This window comes from Gamsiella multidivaricata (genome assembly GCF_025024155.1).
Source record: "Gamsiella multidivaricata strain RSA 2152 chromosome Unknown BC939scaffold_81, whole genome shotgun sequence".
Taxonomy (NCBI): domain Eukaryota; kingdom Fungi; phylum Mortierellomycota; class Mortierellomycetes; order Mortierellales; family Mortierellaceae; genus Gamsiella; species Gamsiella multidivaricata.
In genome coordinates this window covers 23,569-42,362 of record NW_026251789.1, presented here as the reverse complement: position 1 = coordinate 42,362, position 18,794 = coordinate 23,569, and the positions used below count along the sequence as shown (strand labels likewise).

Here is an 18,794-nt window from a genome sequence, read left to right as displayed (position 1 = left end):
ATGTACAACACTAATATAATCATGCATCTTGCCTACTCTCGATTTTTCCCTTCATGAGATGACAAAGCCATTGTGGGCACATGGGTCCATGATTTGGGAATTATATTTATACAGCGGAAGCCAATCTTTAATGATGGTAAGATGAATTTAAGCGTGGAGGCCGCCGGTTTTGTTGCCTCGGCGATCGTTTAACTTGATGGTGGATGGGCGGGGCATGGGAGGAATGGCGCGCGAGAAACGCAGGCTCTTGAAGAGCTCGGTCTGGCGCCACTGGACGATCTTGGGATGAGTGTCGATGGTCTCCTTGACCTTGATCAGACCAGGAGCGCTTTCGGAATTGATGAGCTGTGCGGCCGCTGGGAGTCTGTGAACAAGCTCAACCAGCGCGGCAGCCCTTAGATCGGCGAGCGAGATCTGTGCAGCAGAAACAGAGCGAGACATAATGACAAAGATGTTAGCTTTGGAGAGTTCGAAGTACGTGTTCTTTTACAATCCAAGTAAATGTAGGGAGGAAGTGGTGGACGACTTACTGTGTCACCGACATAGTGTCCGTTGAGGCCGTTGGCCTGCAGGTGCTGTTCATGGATGCGGACCCATCGGGGGACTTTATCTTTGAGGAAAACGTTGATCTGTTCTAACTTGACCTCATTGGGGGCCTGGAGAACGACAGCAGAACTCATGAAGTCATCCCACAGGGAGGCAGTCGAGGACGCGAAGGAAGAGATCAGGGCGCGTTCGTAGAGGTTCTTGCCAAGGCAGGAGAACTTCTCGGCCAAATAGAGCTCAATGGGCTTGGCCTCTGCAACAGCAATAGTCTGCATTCATCGTTTGTGAGATAGCCAGTTAGACAGAATGCAGCAAAATAAAAATCAGGCACATTCTTTGTATAAGGGTATCCGAACCTGGGTTCCGTCCTTGGAGTGAACGTAAAGAACGGGCATGACCTCAAAGGGGGTCGAGGACTTGTCGAGCCCATCCTCGTTTCCCCAGTCCTGCGGGTACAACTGTGTCCACTGAGCATCGCCCAGGGCGAGGAGGCTGCGTATGGAACCTGCGACGCCAATAGTGTCAAAGTAGAGGAGTGAGTATGTGCTGTCCGGTGCAGCGAGCACGGCAGCCTGAGCGGAGGTGTCCGTCTTGTTGGATGTAGGGGCGTATGTAACAACCATTGTATCTTGCGAGTAAAATGCTTTTCAAAAGGATAGGAGGGTGTGTCAAATGGGACCAGTATTTATATGGAGAAAAAACGCGCCGCTGGTTGTGAGCGAAATCAAATCTGAACCGGTGCGCCCAGTGCACCGGGCCATGTTTGCACAGCCCTGCTGACTAAACCACCATGCGGCATATATGCATCTCTGCAGAACGGGCTTTCATCTTTTTCTTTTTATGCGTAAAAGAATATTTCGACCGTCATATTGCCCCGTTTCATTCATGCTGCAGCGATGTGGTCTTTTATTCTTGAGTAAAGTCAAATGGGCATTGGAAAACGGGTTTAAAAAAAATACTCGTGAAGGATGCAATTTGCGCACTGCAGTGGTCATTGCAGTCAAAGAGCGATCAGCGATACTGTTTAATCGTCGTCGACTTGGATCGCCTCCAAAGCGGGAATGATTTGCCCCCATAAGGCCTCACCCTTCTCGAAAAACTCGACCCTGCCTGCACTGTAATCCAACAGGCACTGGCGCAGGTCCTTTGCCTTTTGAAGTTGAAAGATCTCGTACTCTTTCGCTGTCGCCTCTGAAAACTGAGTGGATTCATTAAGATGGGTATCCACTAGATTTCCAAGCTATGCGTTACGAGATCAGAGATAAGTAAGTTATACCAAGACAGGAATACAAAAGACAGGGGAATAGGCGTAAAGAGTAGACACGGCGTTGCTTACCTGCTTGATGTCTTCCTCCACACGCTTGATCTTGTCTTGCTTGGCACGCTCCTGGTCCACTCCTTTGAGCTCACTCATCTTCTGTTGAAAAAATCCTCCAATGGTAGCGGATCCTCCGAGCCGACCATTACTCATCAAGCGATCCCTCTCCGCATGCTTCTGTTGCAACTTGTCGGAGAGGTCTTCGAAATCCAACTGCTTTTGGTCCCTCTGCCTGAGAACGTTCTACAAAAATTTGAGCCGCATCGTTTTAGATGACCAGCGTCTACAGCACACACATTTTAAATAATTTAGAAAAACAATGCAGAAAAAACACAAAGTACCTTGACGCTGTTGCAATAAGCTAGACACTCGTGAAGCTCTGACAAGAATTCGGCGTCCTCTCTCGATGACTAGTCCGATATCGAAACAGAGACAGAGAGATAAAAAAGTAAATACGAACATGCCTCAAATTGATAGCCAATTGCTAGCAAAGCGTGTTAAAAAAAGCGCGCACCAGATTGTTCAGGATCGTAGCAAAGCTTGCCACAGTATGAGCAAACCGATGCAATGGCTCTGTGATGCCTGTCTCTAGAGCTCCAAGGCCTGCAACAGCGCCTCCAAACTCTCGATAATCCGCCTCAAGTTCTTCCTGTCGCTTCAAAATCCTCTGTTCGAGTTTCTCCAGGCCCTGAAGATTCTCCTCCAGCTTGTCGACTTCGTCCTTCATGATAACGAACCGCTCCTCAGGCTTTTTCACCATTTTGAATGCATTCATTAGCACATCAGTGATGTTATCCAAACGAGCATCGTCCGTCTGCTTCTTCTGTTGCGCTAGGTCTGAATTCCAATCTCTTGAGTCCAAGAAAATACGGGTATTTTTTGATGCCTGCAAGGTTGGGTGGACTGCAATCTTTTTCATGAAGCGTTCCAGACTCGCTCGTCGTTTTTCCACGAACTCTTGACTGAAACGATCGCCACGAACATAACCGCCTAGTAGAATCAAACAACGTAAGCTGTCAGCATTAGGTATTATACAACAGTTTATGGGAGAATATCAAGCGAGACGAGGTGCCACTTACGCAGGCGATGCTTGTCTGGCAAGGAAGGAAGTACTGCTTCAGGGTGTTCTCTGCTCAAGGCATCGTGAAACCAAACAAAGTCCTGAAATCGGCGACGGACTGATACGCTCGCTGCAGAGAAACCAGGCATATTGGTCTATTGAAGATGAGTTGTGGAATGCAACAAATTTTGACCATTAGAAACAGACAAGGTGCTGACAGAAAGAACTAGGCGCTTTTTTTTGCAAAGAAACAGAAGAACGGGCTAACCTTGGTGTTAATTTGATAAGAGATGTAGCTGTCTGCCGAGCCCTCCTTCTCTCTGTGCGCATCCGTGACCGTAATCTCCATTGGGACCAGCTTGGCCAGCGCGTCGGCGGCTGTGGTGGAAAGTATCATCTCTGACTGAGCGCGTGTTGTGTCACGCCTGACGGCCTTTCCTGCTTGCGACTGCAACGGCATTGACAGAAAGAAATATAGAGGAAGAGGGCAATTTCCTTGTGAATATAGCCGCTAGCGTAAAGCAAAGCAAGCAGGGTTCATCCCAGGTGAAAGACACGACGTCTTCTTACCCTATGGACTCTTTGTCGGGCCTCAGAATCATCCTCGTCGTCATCTTCTCCATACATTCTATTGTCGATAGTGTTGTCACCACCGTGTTCGCTGTGGCCGTGGATGGACGAGTGAATGTTGTTGTTCCCGTTAGAGGCGCCATTGATGTCGATGACTTCATTGTCCAGGGACTCGTCTGCCCAGGCAGATGTCTCTGCGGGGAGGATGGCAGAGGAAGCAGCCTGGGTGATGTCAGCAATGTTGTCCTCGTCCTCGTCCGATGAAGCAAAGAGAGATGAGTGCAGGGTGTTGCTGCTGTTCAGGTGTCCGCGTCCCTGCGACTCGCCGTTGGAGGATGTGCGATTATTATTGTTGTGGTCGTCGTCCTCCAGACCGTTTCCGGGTGAATAGGTGTCCCATGCGACAGAGCTGTAGCCGACATCGTTGTGGTCCATAGTTGCTTGCAGGGAAACGAAAGTCTTGAAGCCAAGGAGGTGAGAAGGGCGCGATGAAGAGGGAAAAAAGAGATGTAGCAACCGCGGAAAGGGGAAAACGATGGGGAGTGTATGGGCTAGATACGGGCTTGCTCCAATATTTGGCGCACAAAGTCCACGCGGATGTGAGCAAAGGAGAAGGGGTGACGGTCTCATAGGCCACTTGCCCCTTCACTGCGCTAACCTAATGCAGACGCGTATTGAAACGCGTATTTTTGACCATACACAGCTTTATACCAAATGCATGCTGGGTTACTTCAGAAAAGCATATCCTCGACCGCTGGAGCCATGCATTTCGTTCAAGTTCAATCCGCTGTCAATGCCCTTGAGAGATGGACGTTGCTTGCTCCTAGGTCTGCACTAACTTAGATGACTACAGCGCAAAGTGAGGTGTGTATGGCACACATAGGATGAATGGTCAGTCATAGTGCGTGTTGAAGCGATGCAGCGTACCTGAAAGTAGAAGGAAGAAGAGTACGCTATACATACGTCCTGCTCTTGTCTACAAGAAAGTCCAGGAATAGGACGTTCCTTGCTACAGCAGTAATTTGTATACGACTGAGTTGGGGTGCGATCTTGCTGGTAGTATTTATACGAAAGGCCCTAGCTAAGTGCAATTTGCATGGTCGATGAAATGAGCACGTTGCAAGTCCTTTGCACAGCTGCATGACGAAGGGTGGTGCTGCCGGTCGCATAACTTTACCTGGAGCATTTTGGTGACGAAATTGCAAACAGCACTACCGAGGACTTTGGTTCAAAGTAATAACCAGAACCACGACCTTATGGCCTTTGGTAGACAAATATGCATCACAATGTTTTCTAAAAAAAAAAAAAAACGCATATGTCAACATGCCGCGATACCAAGACCCTAATATTTAACGAAGCAACGGAACCACGAGTATCGACGCAAACCGAGCTGGTTCAAAACACGATTCGTAATACGATCAAAAGACAGGACAATCACAGCTGAGAATAGAACCCATGGCAAACAAAACGGGACGCGTGTGCTGCTGCGTCGTGGGCTCCTTCGGCGCATGTGTGTCGACATACTGGACAGAAATTCGAGACAGATAGACTCCGCCCAATAGAGTACCGCATAAGTTGCGAGGTGATCTGATTCAGGATGAATGCAGAAAGCAACATGAGCGTTGCATCAGGCTCCTGTCTTGCTCCCCATGAACTCCCTTTGCCTACACTTGTGCCGTTTTCTTTTTCTTTTTCTTTTTTTTGTAGAGTAAAGAGAATAAGGCCCCAAAGGTGGCCCCCAAAAATATCTTCGCATTATTCGCGCGATCTAATGCGGTCGAACCCCTGATGGCCAAAGACTCCGGGGCGCTTCTATTAGATACGCGTGCCCGACCCCATCATTAAGTGTCCCTCTCTACCCATTGTGTGTGGGGATTAGAGTGCGCGTCACGTTCACGCTGGAGACTTTCAGGGGAAGAGTGCGTACCAAAAAGGTCATTGCATTCCGCTAGCCATTGTATAGGACCATAGAGGTCTGAGCCATTTATGAGGAAGAAGAGAAAGGAGAAGAATGGTCTTTTTATACTGGAAAAGAGGTAGTCGCTCGGAACAACTGATCAGACCGTTGGATCATGTTCGTCCATTTGCTCCAGAGATGCCCACCATTGCCACCACTCACGCGTCCATACTCGCTTCTCGCACACTTCTGTTGTCATCACACACACTTTTCACAACCACCCCCACGCTGTTCTCTGCATCTCACCTTCGCCTCCACTCTCACGCCCTTCGCTTCATTGCTCCCGGTTGCTGAACACTCCCACGCCTTGTTCGGCATCACTCCCACATTCGCTGTCTTTCCTGTCATTCATTACTCCTTCTCGCTTTTTGCACAAACCCTTCCGTCTCTCTCTCTCTCTCTCTCTCTCTTGCTGCGCCTCCTTGTGTGTCCCTCACTCGTTATTCAATTCTCGTATCATAGTCTATCCAATACTTAGCGCATAATGGAGGCGTCAATGAAGCATTTGCAACAGCGGCCCCCCTCCAAGACATCATACAGGTTGCAGTTAACGAGGCCATCATATGATATCGAGCCAATGTATATTTATTCTAAGGTCGAGGTGGAGGATGGCGGGGATGGCAAAGATGTCGATACAGAGGTTGCCGAGACAGAGCGACAGGATGTGAAAGAGTGAGAAATATGCAAGTGTTAACTTCTAAGTGATGCGACATAATCCGGATTTACTAATGTTGAATCTCTTCTCTACCGCCCTAGATAAACAATTCTTTCGCGACACTTTTGCGCCTGTGTCTTTTATTCATAAGGACAAACTTTTGAATGTAATATTTTTACCAGTTTCAACAGCTGCCCTCTACAGTGAGGTCCATCTCGTTCACTTTACTTAGCGGGCAAGTAATGATCTGAGGTGCTCGTCAGCGCCGCTGCTTGGTATTGTTGTAAGAGGCAGTAACCGCGAGGCGTCGCACATCCAAAAATGAGAGGAAATTGGGTGCAGAGAGAGATAGAGGGAGGGAATCAATGGTAAAAGTGACAAGGATAATCCAGAGGTAGATAAAAGTTCACTGGAAATAATTAAACATGTAGAAAGTGTAGAACGAAGTGAGCTGTGGAGTGCTTTATACCAGGGGAAGGCGAATATTCATCCTACTTCCCCGTTTACTCTTTATCTCGCTATCTACCCTGCATGCAACGGTGGCATCATATCCCGTAATCCTATTGTACCCCACATCTAACGTTCTTGGCCGGTCGGTACTTCGTTGCCACTACGCTGAGTGTGCCATCGATTTGGAGTGTGGTCGCTCAACCTCGCTTGGTTACGCAGCAAAGGAATGGAAGAGACTCTTAAAAAAGAAGCGTGAAAGAAAAGACGTGGCAGAAGAACACAGATATGCCAAGCAAATAATTGAATTTCGAGCATTATCAAGAGCGTACATTTTATCTGTCATAGATGTCTGTGCAATGTTATCAACTCTTCCTTCGCTTCGGCGACGTTTCTTAGCCTACAAGCTCAAATTATGAAGCATTAGCAACATGATTATATTATAACAGATAGAGCAAAGTACCGTTCATTATTCTTCGTTTTCGGGTAGCGAGTCCGTATTTGCGAGAGGAGAGTCGGATGACGAATGATAGTGATGTTCTTTTCGAAGTTGAACATACTCTGATGTTGCTCCACTAATCACCTCCTGCCGCTCTCCGACTCGCCAGGGTTATTGGCGCATTGCTATCGCTGAACGCATAGTGGACAGGTATGTGTAGAATCGGCCATAATGCATCGACCTTGCAACGTGATGAGAAATAGCGCCTATATTTGGTAGCAGCATCACGCGTAGCTTCGAAAAGAAAAGTGGGCGAAGCACAAGGCTAGAAGTGTGTGTATGCCCAGAGGTTGGCGCTATGCCTTCCTCAATAGCTACTTGCCACGGTTATTCTTTGGATTTCATACGGTAGTATCCTTTCGATGTTTTTTTTACTATGTACAGATTCTCGGTTTATTGTGTTAAGTATATCGACTTCATGCTATCGCACTATGTGGTACTATGATGTGCACCCCACTTATCCTGCTCGAAAGGACTTAGTTCTTTCTTGGTCCGGACCGCTCATTGCTTCTTGTACTTGTCTTCCATCTGCAGCCGTTGCGCAGGGTCGATACTATTACGAAGCCCGATCAACACCTTTGAGAACGCTTCCGTCGCGCCAATCATCGGTTTCAGTACCGCAACAGGCACTGCACGGATCACTGCCCGGACAGACCCTTGGGTTCCCGTCCGCTCGTAAACCTCCATCGGGACCGCAAAGATCGTATGTGCAGCCGTGCCAATGTTTTTGCTTAAACTCTTGTACGCAAGTTCCATACCCTCGTTGATATCTGCTGGCTGGTTGGCATACTTGCTGACCCTGTTTGCCTTGGTCACAGTCGATGACCCGCCAGTGGAGGTTAATGGTGAGCTAGAAGTAGTACCTGAGTCGGACATATGTTGCTGTTGCTGCTGATACTGGAGATGCTGCAGCAGTTGCTCCTCATCGTCAATCGACTCTTGCATGTATGCTTCCGAGCCCGAAACCATCGTAGCAACAACTCTCTTTCCACTATGGATATCTGATCCGTCATCGCCTTCGCCTGTGTGATCTCTGCCTGCTGCACTTCCAGAGCTTGATCCACCAGCACTGGATCCAAAGATTTCATCTGCGTGCTCCAATAGGACCTGTGTGCCAACCGCCAGTTTAGTTCCAAGCTTGAGCGCCTCCAATGTCGTCGCTCGCGTAAATGCTTGACCACCCTTCTGCAATCCTCGGATGAGGTGTCCGTCCCGCTTATACTGCTCAATAGGCAATAACACCAGGTCTGCAATTCCTGAGCCCAAGTTGACCAATGAGCGGATAGGAGTCAGGCCCGAGACCATGTGTGGAACTTGAGTGGATCGGATATAGGGCAACCAAGCTGTGATGAGATCCTGGCCCAGCTTTACAAAACCGTTGATACCGTTAAGCTGCACCTCCTGCAGCGTCATCTCGGCTGCATCCAGATGGAAAAAGTTCATCAACTCGACGAAATTACCGCCAGTTAGACCAGTATAGTCGACGTGCTTGGGTTTATAATCCACCTTGACCGAAATCTCACCCATCTTGACCGATTCTACGAAATCAAAATCGACGCCGAATAAAAGTCGTTAGATATATAGACAAACCATTAAAAACAACGGCCAAGAACTAAAGGCATTGAGGGCCGAACATCTTACGGAAGTACATCTCGTTCGGTTTCTTCTTTTCAGTAGTATCAGGGGCAACTGCCATACCCTCGGGCTGCGAATCGTCTGCAGAAGCAACAGCGCCTGCTGAGCTGCTCTGGACAAAGAATTTGATCAAAAAAATGAGGGCATCTTGATCAACGTACAGCCGTAATGGCAAGATCCTGACTTTAAGTCGATGCTCTACAGTCGAGGCACTCACGACGGGCCGTACTCCATCCAGGTCAATGCGGATCATATTGGACTGTGTCTGATGTGGCGTTGCCGTATGAGAGTCCTGTCGCTGGCGAGACAAGAACTTATGCCAGAGGGAGCTCTTCAGGTTGTCAATGATCTCGAACTGCTTCACACGCAGCGAGAGATGGGAGGCGGTCTCGATTCCGCCGAGATAATCCTCAAACTCGAGCCGCACCTTGTCCGCGTTAAATTCAATCATCGCAGTCTTGGAGCGCTCCAGCTTTTTCTTGCGCTTGTTTGAGTCTTGATGGCTGAACGAGTGTGGTTGGCGTAGATGATACTGTGCGATTCTTCTACTGCCAGTGCCTGTGGCGGTGAATGGACGATTTCCACTATTGCCATCTTGGCTCATCGTATCGGTTTGGTACTCGTTAGTTGAATCAGCCTCGGAAGACGAGGGCGAGGAATCCTTGCGGTGATGTACACCAAGGCGATCTATCGGACTGTGCTGCACTCCAGCGAGTTTCTCAAAGATGCTAGCCTCCAGATTGGACTGCGGAATGTCCATGGTCGCGTGAATGACGTCGTCCGGATCATATAGTCGATTAACAAGCTGCCGGGCATGTCTCTTGCGCTCGGCTTCATCGAGTCTCGAGATCTCCCAGTCAAGGCCATCGTAGAGTCGCCATGAGAAGTTAAAGTCTCGAACTCGGAGGCGCAATTTGGCCATAGATCTATGATACGCATGTAAGACAAGAAGAAAAAAAGGTGTTGTGAGTTGGAGCGTGAACAGGAATATATGCGACATGCGTTCTGGACGAGAACTCGTGTTTCTAGATTTTACCCCTCGTCCTTGGCTCGTTCTTCTTCCGTCAAAACTGGGATCGAAAAATAATTTTCGATCACAGCAAGCTTAGCCCCAGAATCAAGAACTCGGATGATATCTTCCGGCTGACTTTCTGTTCTCGAGTGGTCTCTCGAACGGCTGGATTCACCTCGACTGGCACCCTCAAATGACGACCGAGCATTAGTCTTAGTTTGAGCTGCAATGCCAAGCGCATCCATATAACTATCCAGCTCCTCATCAGCTTCCGTAGACGGCGGCAGTGGTTCGCCCTTCGCTTTTGACTTGGATCCCTTTCCCTTTGTAGACGACCCATGTTTGCCACCAGTGCGTCTGCCAATATCCACAGAATTCTCCTTTATCGCAGACTGGGGGCCGCTGAGCAGGTCTGCATAAACCTCATGGAAACCATCCACATTTGGTGTATCATGCATCTGTGCTTTGAAGTGGTCGCTCTCAGAATCCTCACGATCAACAGAGTAAAAGCCCTCTACGAACTCCAATGTTCCCGTATTGTCTGCTTCCCGACTGAGACTTGGTTTCCGAAACGCGTCTTCATCCAAACTTGCTGTAAGATCAAATCAATCATACGTACAGTATAGAGTTAGGTACAGTATAAACCGAACCGTGTAAATGTTGACCAGAAAAACACATTTTGACGTACCAAGAACGTCCTGGTAAATGATGTTGGATTTCGCTCTATTGGCTGCCCGCTCAGCTTCTGCGAGTCGCTCCAAAATCTTTTTCTTTTCGATTGGCATATCGCCATTATCGCCGAGGTACGTTGCAAGCTGCATCAGCGTCTGGAACGAATCCGAGCAAGTTTCGAGGTAAAATATTTGGTTTGTGATCATGAGGTCGTACAGTGGCAACTGGCCAGTCTTGCTCTTGACGGACCTCAGCTCGAAAAACGGGCATTGTCCGATTATGGCAAAGCCAAGCAATCTCCAATACTGCCGCGAGTCGATTACTGCCGCAACATGGGCGACATCTGGGGGAGTTAGGACGCTTTGAGGATTGTCAATCAAGAACAGGCTCATGTTGTAAATCTGGACCTTGGACTTGAGAGTCGGCGATTCTGGTATCAACGTTGAGAATACCTAGTTTACAGAGAAATGGTTTGTTAGTGTCGCTATGTGACTTTTCACTGCAAATTATGGTCCGCTGTCAAGCATTACCTTCATCTTCTCAAAGGACAAGACGAAACGAGGAGGTATATGGAGGGGCTTGTAGTCCATACAGCACTCCAAAAGGCTGACGCCAATGCGGGTGCACTGACGCGGGGGGTTGTAGTAAACGATTCCGGCAGGTTCTGCAAAAAAGTCCTGGACGTCGTCCACTGCAGTTTGATCGATCGAGAACTTCCAAGAAATCCCCGCAAATGAGAGGTTGGTTTTGTTCTCCTTGTACTTGATTGCAGGATCAAACGAAAGCAAGCTGGTCATATGGACCATTGGCCGCGATGGCTTGAACTATATAGCACGCATCATATTAGTCTTACGACATCAGCATCGGCTTTCTCACATGAAGTACGACCTTATTGGAAATAGACAAGAAAACCTACCATGGGCTTTGAGAAAGTTCTTGACAATAGGAGTGTTTTGGGCTTCTGAGCTGTGATTTCCCAGAAATCCAGATCATCGGCGTCCACAATCGCATAGGTGTCTATTCCTCCCTGATATTTTGCTGCTGCAAATACTCTTGCGTCCCGAACAGTAATTTGATACGATTTTATGGTCGGAACTGGGTCCAATACCGTTGGCGCTGTGGGATAGTCTAATGTGACCTCAACTAAAAAAAAAAAAAAAAAAAAAAAAGTTAATACATACCACTCACTTTTAGCAGCAGCAATGAAAGACGTGAAAACAGAAGGCTCGTTACCAGTCTGAGCGAACAAAAGAACAGATGCCATAGTTGGTTTGGCGACCTTTTGCTGAGAATGGTTGTCGCTGGAGACTCGAGCTCTTGGAGCAGAGGGTCTTCCTTCAGCCTGGTGGCGAAGTTCCTCCCCATAGGCTGTAGACTGGTCTGTCCCAAGCTCGCTTTGGTCGTCTTGATAATCCTCATCAAGGCTATTGCGAGGGGCTTCCTTAGGATCCATGAACTCAGTCGGTGCTTGCGAAAAGCTATTTTGAAAGCTGGATGGTTTCACTGCAATCTCTGGAGTCGCAGGTATCTGTGCGGCGAGTCGCTCGGAGAATATTGTCAGCCAAGTACTGAGATCATTGATGCGGAGCATGAGGATATCGAACACTCGCTTTTCCAGATGAACGGCCACCAGAGGAACGTGAGTGTCGACAGATACGAGCTATGTATAGGTAAGAACGGAGGGTTAGTATACTACACTTAACAGTCTGCTTGTCAGTCATTCACTGTTAAAGAAAGCCACATACCGAGGTCTCGATAGTCCTTTGCTTGAAATGAATCAGCTCCTCCTTTTCATCTACATAGCTATGAGTATACTCCTCGTTCTCCAGGATTTCGAACGCTTCCAAAGCAGGGGTACGAGGAAACCCAGACGGAGATGATCGCTCATAGCTGATCGGAAGCGAACTTGGTGAGCGCGTCACGATTTCGAGCGTTGGTAGGGTGGAGGTAAAGCTGGACTGTGATGCAGGATGATTTGACAGCGATCCAATAAACAGAAACGCCTTTGATGTCGTTTCTACGCAAAGCAGATCAGCATCATGACAACCAATATTTATAGCGCCTTTGCAACCAAGAATCAATGATATCGCAAGGCTTTCCACCTACCATGTGCGGGCACGATAAACGCCGATATGCTGGCAAACTCTACTTTCATCTTCGAGGCGGAAGTTTTGCTGGATCTGCCTAGTTCAGAGTCTGTTCGATGGTGGCCCTGTGTGCCTGCTTTCGTCTCTTCGGCGGTCTGAGTGACAACCATCTTTGAAATATTTACTGCAACGACATCGTATATAGACCTATATTCAGGCCCTGTATCCTCCTGTCCGGCCAATAACAGTGCCATGTCTGGCACTGAAATCCAAAGTTGTACTGAGTTCAGGCGTAGTCGAAGCCTCGCCTTGACCTAATGGGAAGATTAAGATCGTTAGATTCCTCTGCAATGATACTACTGGCGGACACGGCAGCCGGAATGGACGAAGTATTTCATACCTTGGCAGCCCTCTGCGGTCCTTCCAAATCGTCCAAGATCTGTTGGTCAGTCTGGCGCAGTGGCCGAGGCTGCGATTCCCTGGACTGATCATTTAATGCGCCAGCCGTCGTTTCTTTGGAACCCATAATGGCCAGCAGAAAATTTTCAAGTCTCTGGAAAGTAGTAAAATCCACATGGACCTGCATTGGCTTGACCTCGATCGTAACATCCCGCGCGTAGCCACTTGGTGCTGTAGTGGTGGCGTCAGGGGAGGGCGTACTTGACTTTGAGCCATCCCTCTTGTGGTTGCCCAAAAGAACCCTCATTTTGACAACCTCTTTGGCTATCCCACTCGAAGACTCTTTAATGGTCGAATTGGGATCTGCACTCGAGGAGGATGCTGATTTATTGCTGTCCGGTTTCCGCATGCTCTTCTTGGACCGCAACAAGAGACTGCGCTCACTCAAGTAGCGATCAGGCATATGCAGCACCGGAAATTTCGAGGTCGGAGAGGTTTGTACAATTGAATCCTGATCCATTTCAAACTCAACGATGGGTACATAGTGTCTTCGAGATGGAAGTCGGTACCGATCAGACGTCAGATTCCAGCTTGCCGTGTCATATCGCTTGGGGGCGGACTCGATCCACTCAGCGATTGAGAAATTGTTGAGCGCAAAATCAACTTGGCTCTTCGCCTCCTTTGCAGTTTTTTGTCCGCCCGTATTTGTGTCGAGTCCCGTCCATTGCTGATATCGAAGAACCATGCTATCCAGCTCCAGCTTCAAATGATCAGCTCTTAGGGCCTCTGGAACCGGGTTTTTAAAGAAGTTGGCCTCTGTAGGAATATGCCGTTGCGATGCTGGATCCTGATACAGAACAAACACTTGAAATGTGTTGATCCGTGCCTTGAGTTTTACGGTAAGCGACGGTGGTACATTGGATATACTGGAAGATGGAGGAGAAGCACTTGGCTGGCTGTCCACATAAATCGATCCGCGCAAAAATCGAGATGAATCCATATATACGGTTGGAGTTGAAGCAAGTGTCGGTATCGTCGCAGTCGCTCTAGTGCTCCATGAATCTCCCGGTCTGCCGTTGTCGAGTGGCCGACTCCCAGAACTCCTAGCCTGTGTCCCCTTCAGCGGATCGGTGGTCTGTAGACGCTTAGGTGATTGGGGCGACTGGGTATGAATGGGAGAAGCTCGTTCTGCAAATGCGTCTTCCCTTATGGCGCTGCGGCCCATATACTTCGATGCTTGTGGCCCAGCATCTGCTGCGCCCCGCTCCATACCAGGCTCTGTATCTGCCCGCGTCTGATTCTGAGCGCTCTGAGTGTCCGTGGGTGAGGCACTGTCCATCAAGGCAAGGATTTCGAGAATGAAGGCGACTTGGTTTGGTGAAAGAGCAATGAATATGGAGCGCAAATGAAAGTCGATATCCATGAGCGACTTGATGGGCATATCCGCTTGATTTGGTGTGGATCCTGAAATCATCTTTGTGTTCTTCCGTATGCTGACCTTAATTCGGCTTTTGTGCTGCAATGTCGATAAAATCTCGGCTGCATATAGGTCCGACGTCGCCTGAGCGCTAGTAGCTTGTGTCGACTGCGAAGGCGTCAAAAGTGGTGTTTGTTTGAGGGGCGCCATTTGTGAATCCACTATCGACTGCGAAATGTTCTCCTGAGCGTCTGTGAAGACATCCGAATCCGAGTCTGAGTCTTCCTGGCCATCAGAATGCGCGCCCGTATTGATACTAGATCCATCCTTCGCCATTGGGTCAACCTGCACCACCATTTCTTCTGCTTCCCCCTGTTGTCTGACCCAAATTGAGAATCCCCTAAAGACAACTGTCTTGATTGACTCTGGAGAATCCAGCCAAATGACGCTAGGAGCCCCGGATTCACCAAGCACGGTCGAAGAAGATGCAGAATCCGGATCCTGTCTCAAGGAAGAAGACCTCATACTTGATGCGTCCATGCTGCCGGTGGGTTGATCCCAGCCTGGAGTTTCGTCACGATATGCAATATATGGCAAACGGATTTCCAATTCGTAATTCAGTTTCTCATTGGAGGTACCGATGGGTTGTGTCTTGACCAAAGGGAGCGACGAACTATGGCGCAGACGGATAACCGTTCCTTTGCAAATAATTTGAATCCTGGCCAATAACTTCTCAATCACCCTGGCCACGAACTGCACGCCCTGACCTTCTGACATTCTCTCCTCGGGCTCCTCGATAGGTACAGACAGTGGTGGGGACGGGATTTGTGAAGAGGACGGCCGTGAGTTGAAATCTCCTGGCATTCCTGAAGGTGCTTGACTTTGAAATGTCTGAAGTAACGACTCCTGGAGTGCCGCCTCCTCCTTGGCATCCGCCTTGTGCTGATGAATAAAGTCGCTGGCAAGTCCTACAGAGGCGGACAGGATCTGGTCCTCGAGATCGTGCAATGAAGCTGACTGAAATGTCGACCGCACGGGCGCCAGGGTCACGTCAGCGCCATCGATCTCTATAATGCACTGCCCGTTCCAGAGGTTCCTCCACGGGATAGTCGCTGTAATGGATCCAATGCGTCCCTGTGTAACAGCGAGCGGAGTTCCAGCCGCGAGGTCATTGAGCGCCTAATGATATGCCAGAAAGGGTACAGGTTAAAAGTTAGCAATGCAACAGCACGTAGAAGGATAAACAAATAGAGGAGTGCGTGATGCTATAGATGGTGATATACTGCAAAGGATTATAGCTTTCTATCGTGCGATTGCTATGGTCTAGGTTCTAGTCCTGCTGTGGGGAGAGTCATGAAAATAAATGCTACTCATGCCCTGCACATTTCCATACGAAGACGCCTGCGGATTAAATTCGTGTCTCGTCGTGTCCCAGCTGTCAAGCTTTGTGGTCATACGGGTGTAGTTGATCCAGTATAAATGTCTCCTTGCTCATTATTTCTCGCTGTTGCTGTTTTCTAGAGCAAACAGAAAGGTCGCCCTTTTGATACAGCCAAGGTTGAGCGTCGCTGCCTTCGAAGCTGCCGACACAAATGACTCTCACTGAATAGGCTGAGCCTCCAACTAGCCCCCATTCACTGAGCACAAAAAAAAAAAAAGACCAAGAATAAATAAAGACTGTGCCCACTGGACAATCGCATGTGCAACACTGACTACTGCTTGCGTATGTTGATTGTAATCACAGCGTAGCACATTTAGTTTGCTCTGCTGCTATGGCTGGATATGGTTTGTCGAGGCACCATTGTTGCAGTTGGTCCTCTTGGAGCGAATGCCTCCCATCGAGCGGGATACGGCCTCTCTGACACAACTAATAATGAATTGTGAAACACCCAATCCTGCTTCATAAAAAAAAACGTACCCTGGCATTGAGCTTGAGGTCCGTCAAGTGAACGACACCGTTCGAGAGCTCGATATCGAGCTTTTCTAAATCCAGGTCATCCTCCAAAAAGTTACCGATGGCTCGTTGAAGCACAAAGCTGAGAATGCGCTTCTGGAGTCCGAGAGGAACGGCAAAGGACGGAAGCAAGTTGCCAAACCCCCAAGCCTTCATGGTTTGTCTCGAAACTGGAGTTGAGAGGCCGGGAAAGGCCACGGGAGAAGGAAGAGCGGGGTTTTGTGTTGCCGTATGTTTAGAGGATTTGGTTGTGGTAGCGGTACTGGGGAGGCGGAGTAGCCGGTTGAAGGTGAAGGAAGACGTCGACGGAGAAGCGCACCTTCGAAGAATGGAAAGTAAGGCCTTGCGAGGATTCGATTTTAGAAAGGGAGGGAAGGGATGAGGAAGTCGATGTGGATATGAAGCAAGAGCGCATGCACGGAGGAGGGGGAGAAGGTGCGATCAGAAGAGGGAGGAGGGAGGAGGGGGATGATGACACTAGGTGGGGAGGGCCGGGCATAACCCATGAGTTTCTCCCCATTCCCTTTGCGGACTCTATTCGTGTGCTCAGCTGTCAATTGACTGCTTCCAGTTTAGAGTTCAGCAGCATGGCATGGCATGGCATGCGGACAAAGAGCCCGTCCATAACACTTGGTAGGTTGCATCGGGAAGACAGACAACTCTTACTAAACCACCATGCCAACAACACATCTTGTTCCTGCGTTGCCAGAGAACAAATACTCCGTTTTATTTCTTCTAATTCCACTGACGCGACGGGCGATGGCTACTGCGTCTGCGCTGCGAGATGCGGATCTGTTTCCTGCGCTCCGACTCTTCCAGGTTGCTCAGTCCACCTGTCTCAATATACAAACGTAAGTTCGGCCCTACCACATATCCAAACGACTCCATCTCTTCGATCGCGTACTTGATTCGGGGGTCGTTCTCGCGCGCTAGCTTGCGTACCAGACTTGTGTAGATCGGTTCTGACGGGATCACATTATGACTTTTCATCTCTTCCAGGTACATAAATGCGTCCTCGTAGTTAATCTGTGTCAGGCACAGCGAAATCAGCGACTGGTATGTGTCAACATTGGGGTCGACTCCTGCGCTCTGCATCATCACAATAACATTCTTGCCCTCCGTCATATTTCTGTCCGTGATGCAGCCTGTCAGCAGCGCGTTGTAGGTGTCCGTGTCAGGTTGGACCCCCAGTGCCGGTGCCGATTCAAAAATGGCCATGGCTCGTGTCAGGTCCTTGCTTCGACCGCATGCCTCAATGAGAATGTTAAAGGCGACCACATCGACGGTCTTGCCCTCCTGGTGCATTTCCTTCATGCAGACAAACGCATCCTCAATGTTGCCTGGCTCATCCAAGACCTTGAGTAAACTCGAGGCTGTCAGGATGGTCGGCTTCATGCCCGATGTCCTCATGATCGACAGGACATTGAAGGCAGATTTGAATTTTTTGGCAAGCGAAAAAGCCTGGAGCAGTGGTGCAAAATGATACTCCTGGAACTCCATGCCGCTGGCACCCATGTACTGAATCACCTCTGCCGATAACCGAGGAGCCTTTCCTTGCCCTGCACAGTTCAAGACCATCATGCAAGTTCCCTCATCCGGATATGCGCCCATCTCTTTAACAGCCTTTTTCCAACAGTACTCGACTGCATGAAGCTATGATGTAAAGCATATCGGTGCGGCATATGATTAGGAAGCTGATACCATGGTCATACATGCCGATCTCAAAACGGAACTAATTGTGATCCATCTGCGTACCACATAATCTTCGGCAGCCCTGGCCATCAGATCCAAGTACACGACTGGCGGGATCCTGGAAAGGCCTGCTTGAACCTCTGCCATTTTCAAGACCATATAGGCCGTCTCAGACTCGTGAAGTGCCTGTGCTAGTTGAATGATGGGTGTGTAGCACTGCAATGTCGGGCGGACGTCAATCACGGGTCGGCCATTTTCGTCCGGCTGACCATATTCATTGACAGAGACGGCCATATCTCCCAACAGATCCAACGCATGCTCTAGTTCCTGGTTCGCACAGAGCCCCTGAATAATGATCTCGTACGAGTTGGCATTCAGCGATAGTCCTGCTTTGTTGACCATATTCCTGATCTTCTCCATTACGACTGTCTCTCCATGTAATGCCGCAGCCTATATTCAAATATATGATAAATAAGACTGTTTTAGCATTGCTGTGGTAAAAATATCAGGTGCCTAACTCAATGTGTATGGCTCTCTGTCTTCATACCCGCAATCCGATGTTGAATGCTGAGATATTTGGAGGAACCCCAACCAGCGCCATCTCTTCCAACGTCCGCAGAATGTTATCCAGATCATTGTTCCGTGCATGAGCCTCGAGTAGTACAAAATATGTGGTCTGATCTGGCTCAAGCTTGGCTTCAAGGATCTCTCTGCACTTGTCGAAAATGGGCAGAAATAGCTGGGGTTCTTTGGCGAGATCAATCAGTCTCCGATTGAATTTGTGAAGTGGTGTCGACGGATAGGTGCCTGTGATGATGCCACGACTGCCGGAGCCTGGCATTCTATGGCTGATAGACGAAGTAATTATAGATGA

At 48.8% G+C, this 18,794-nt stretch overlaps 4 protein-coding genes across 4 annotated transcripts; all 4 read right to left on the bottom strand.

Moving 5' to 3' along the window:
• Positions 1-62: 62 nt before the first annotated feature.
• On the bottom strand, positions 63-944 carry BC939DRAFT_308130 (uncharacterized protein). Its single transcript, XM_051551436.1, has 2 exons — positions 531-944; positions 63-414 (listed from the first exon to the last, which is right to left on the bottom strand). Exons 1-2 carry the CDS (start codon positions 819-821, stop codon positions 148-150), a joined length of 558 nt encoding a protein of 185 aa, XP_051408055.1. The 5' UTR covers positions 822-944; the 3' UTR covers positions 63-147.
• A 626-nt stretch (positions 945-1,570) lies between these two features.
• Positions 1,571-3,273, bottom strand: BC939DRAFT_401950 (lipid binding protein; the record flags this gene model as incomplete). The annotated part of the gene is made up of 6 exons (XM_051552642.1): positions 1,571-1,786; positions 1,883-2,107; positions 2,206-2,274; positions 2,379-2,854; positions 2,944-3,079; positions 3,193-3,273. The coding sequence occupies 6 exons, from the start codon at positions 3,271-3,273 to the stop codon at positions 1,571-1,573; spliced, it is 1,203 nt and encodes a 400-aa protein (XP_051408054.1).
• A 4,157-nt stretch (positions 3,274-7,430) lies between these two features.
• On the bottom strand, positions 7,431-16,725 carry BC939DRAFT_464075 (uncharacterized protein). Its single transcript, XM_051557331.1, has 11 exons — positions 16,193-16,725; positions 12,859-15,453; positions 12,478-12,772; positions 12,117-12,388; positions 11,605-12,031; positions 11,288-11,514; positions 10,902-11,195; positions 10,388-10,823; positions 9,724-10,291; positions 8,694-9,613; positions 7,431-8,590 (listed from the first exon to the last, which is right to left on the bottom strand). Exons 1-11 carry the CDS (start codon positions 16,382-16,384, stop codon positions 7,554-7,556), a joined length of 7,263 nt encoding a protein of 2,420 aa, XP_051408053.1. The 5' UTR covers positions 16,385-16,725; the 3' UTR covers positions 7,431-7,553.
• A 238-nt stretch (positions 16,726-16,963) lies between these two features.
• BC939DRAFT_401994 (uncharacterized protein) lies at positions 16,964-18,761 on the bottom strand (the record flags this gene model as incomplete). Its single annotated transcript, XM_051552646.1, has 3 exons — positions 16,964-17,881; positions 17,987-18,370; positions 18,468-18,761. The coding sequence occupies 3 exons, from the start codon at positions 18,759-18,761 to the stop codon at positions 16,964-16,966; spliced, it is 1,596 nt and encodes a 531-aa protein (XP_051408052.1).
• Between the last annotated feature and the right edge of the window lie 33 nt (positions 18,762-18,794).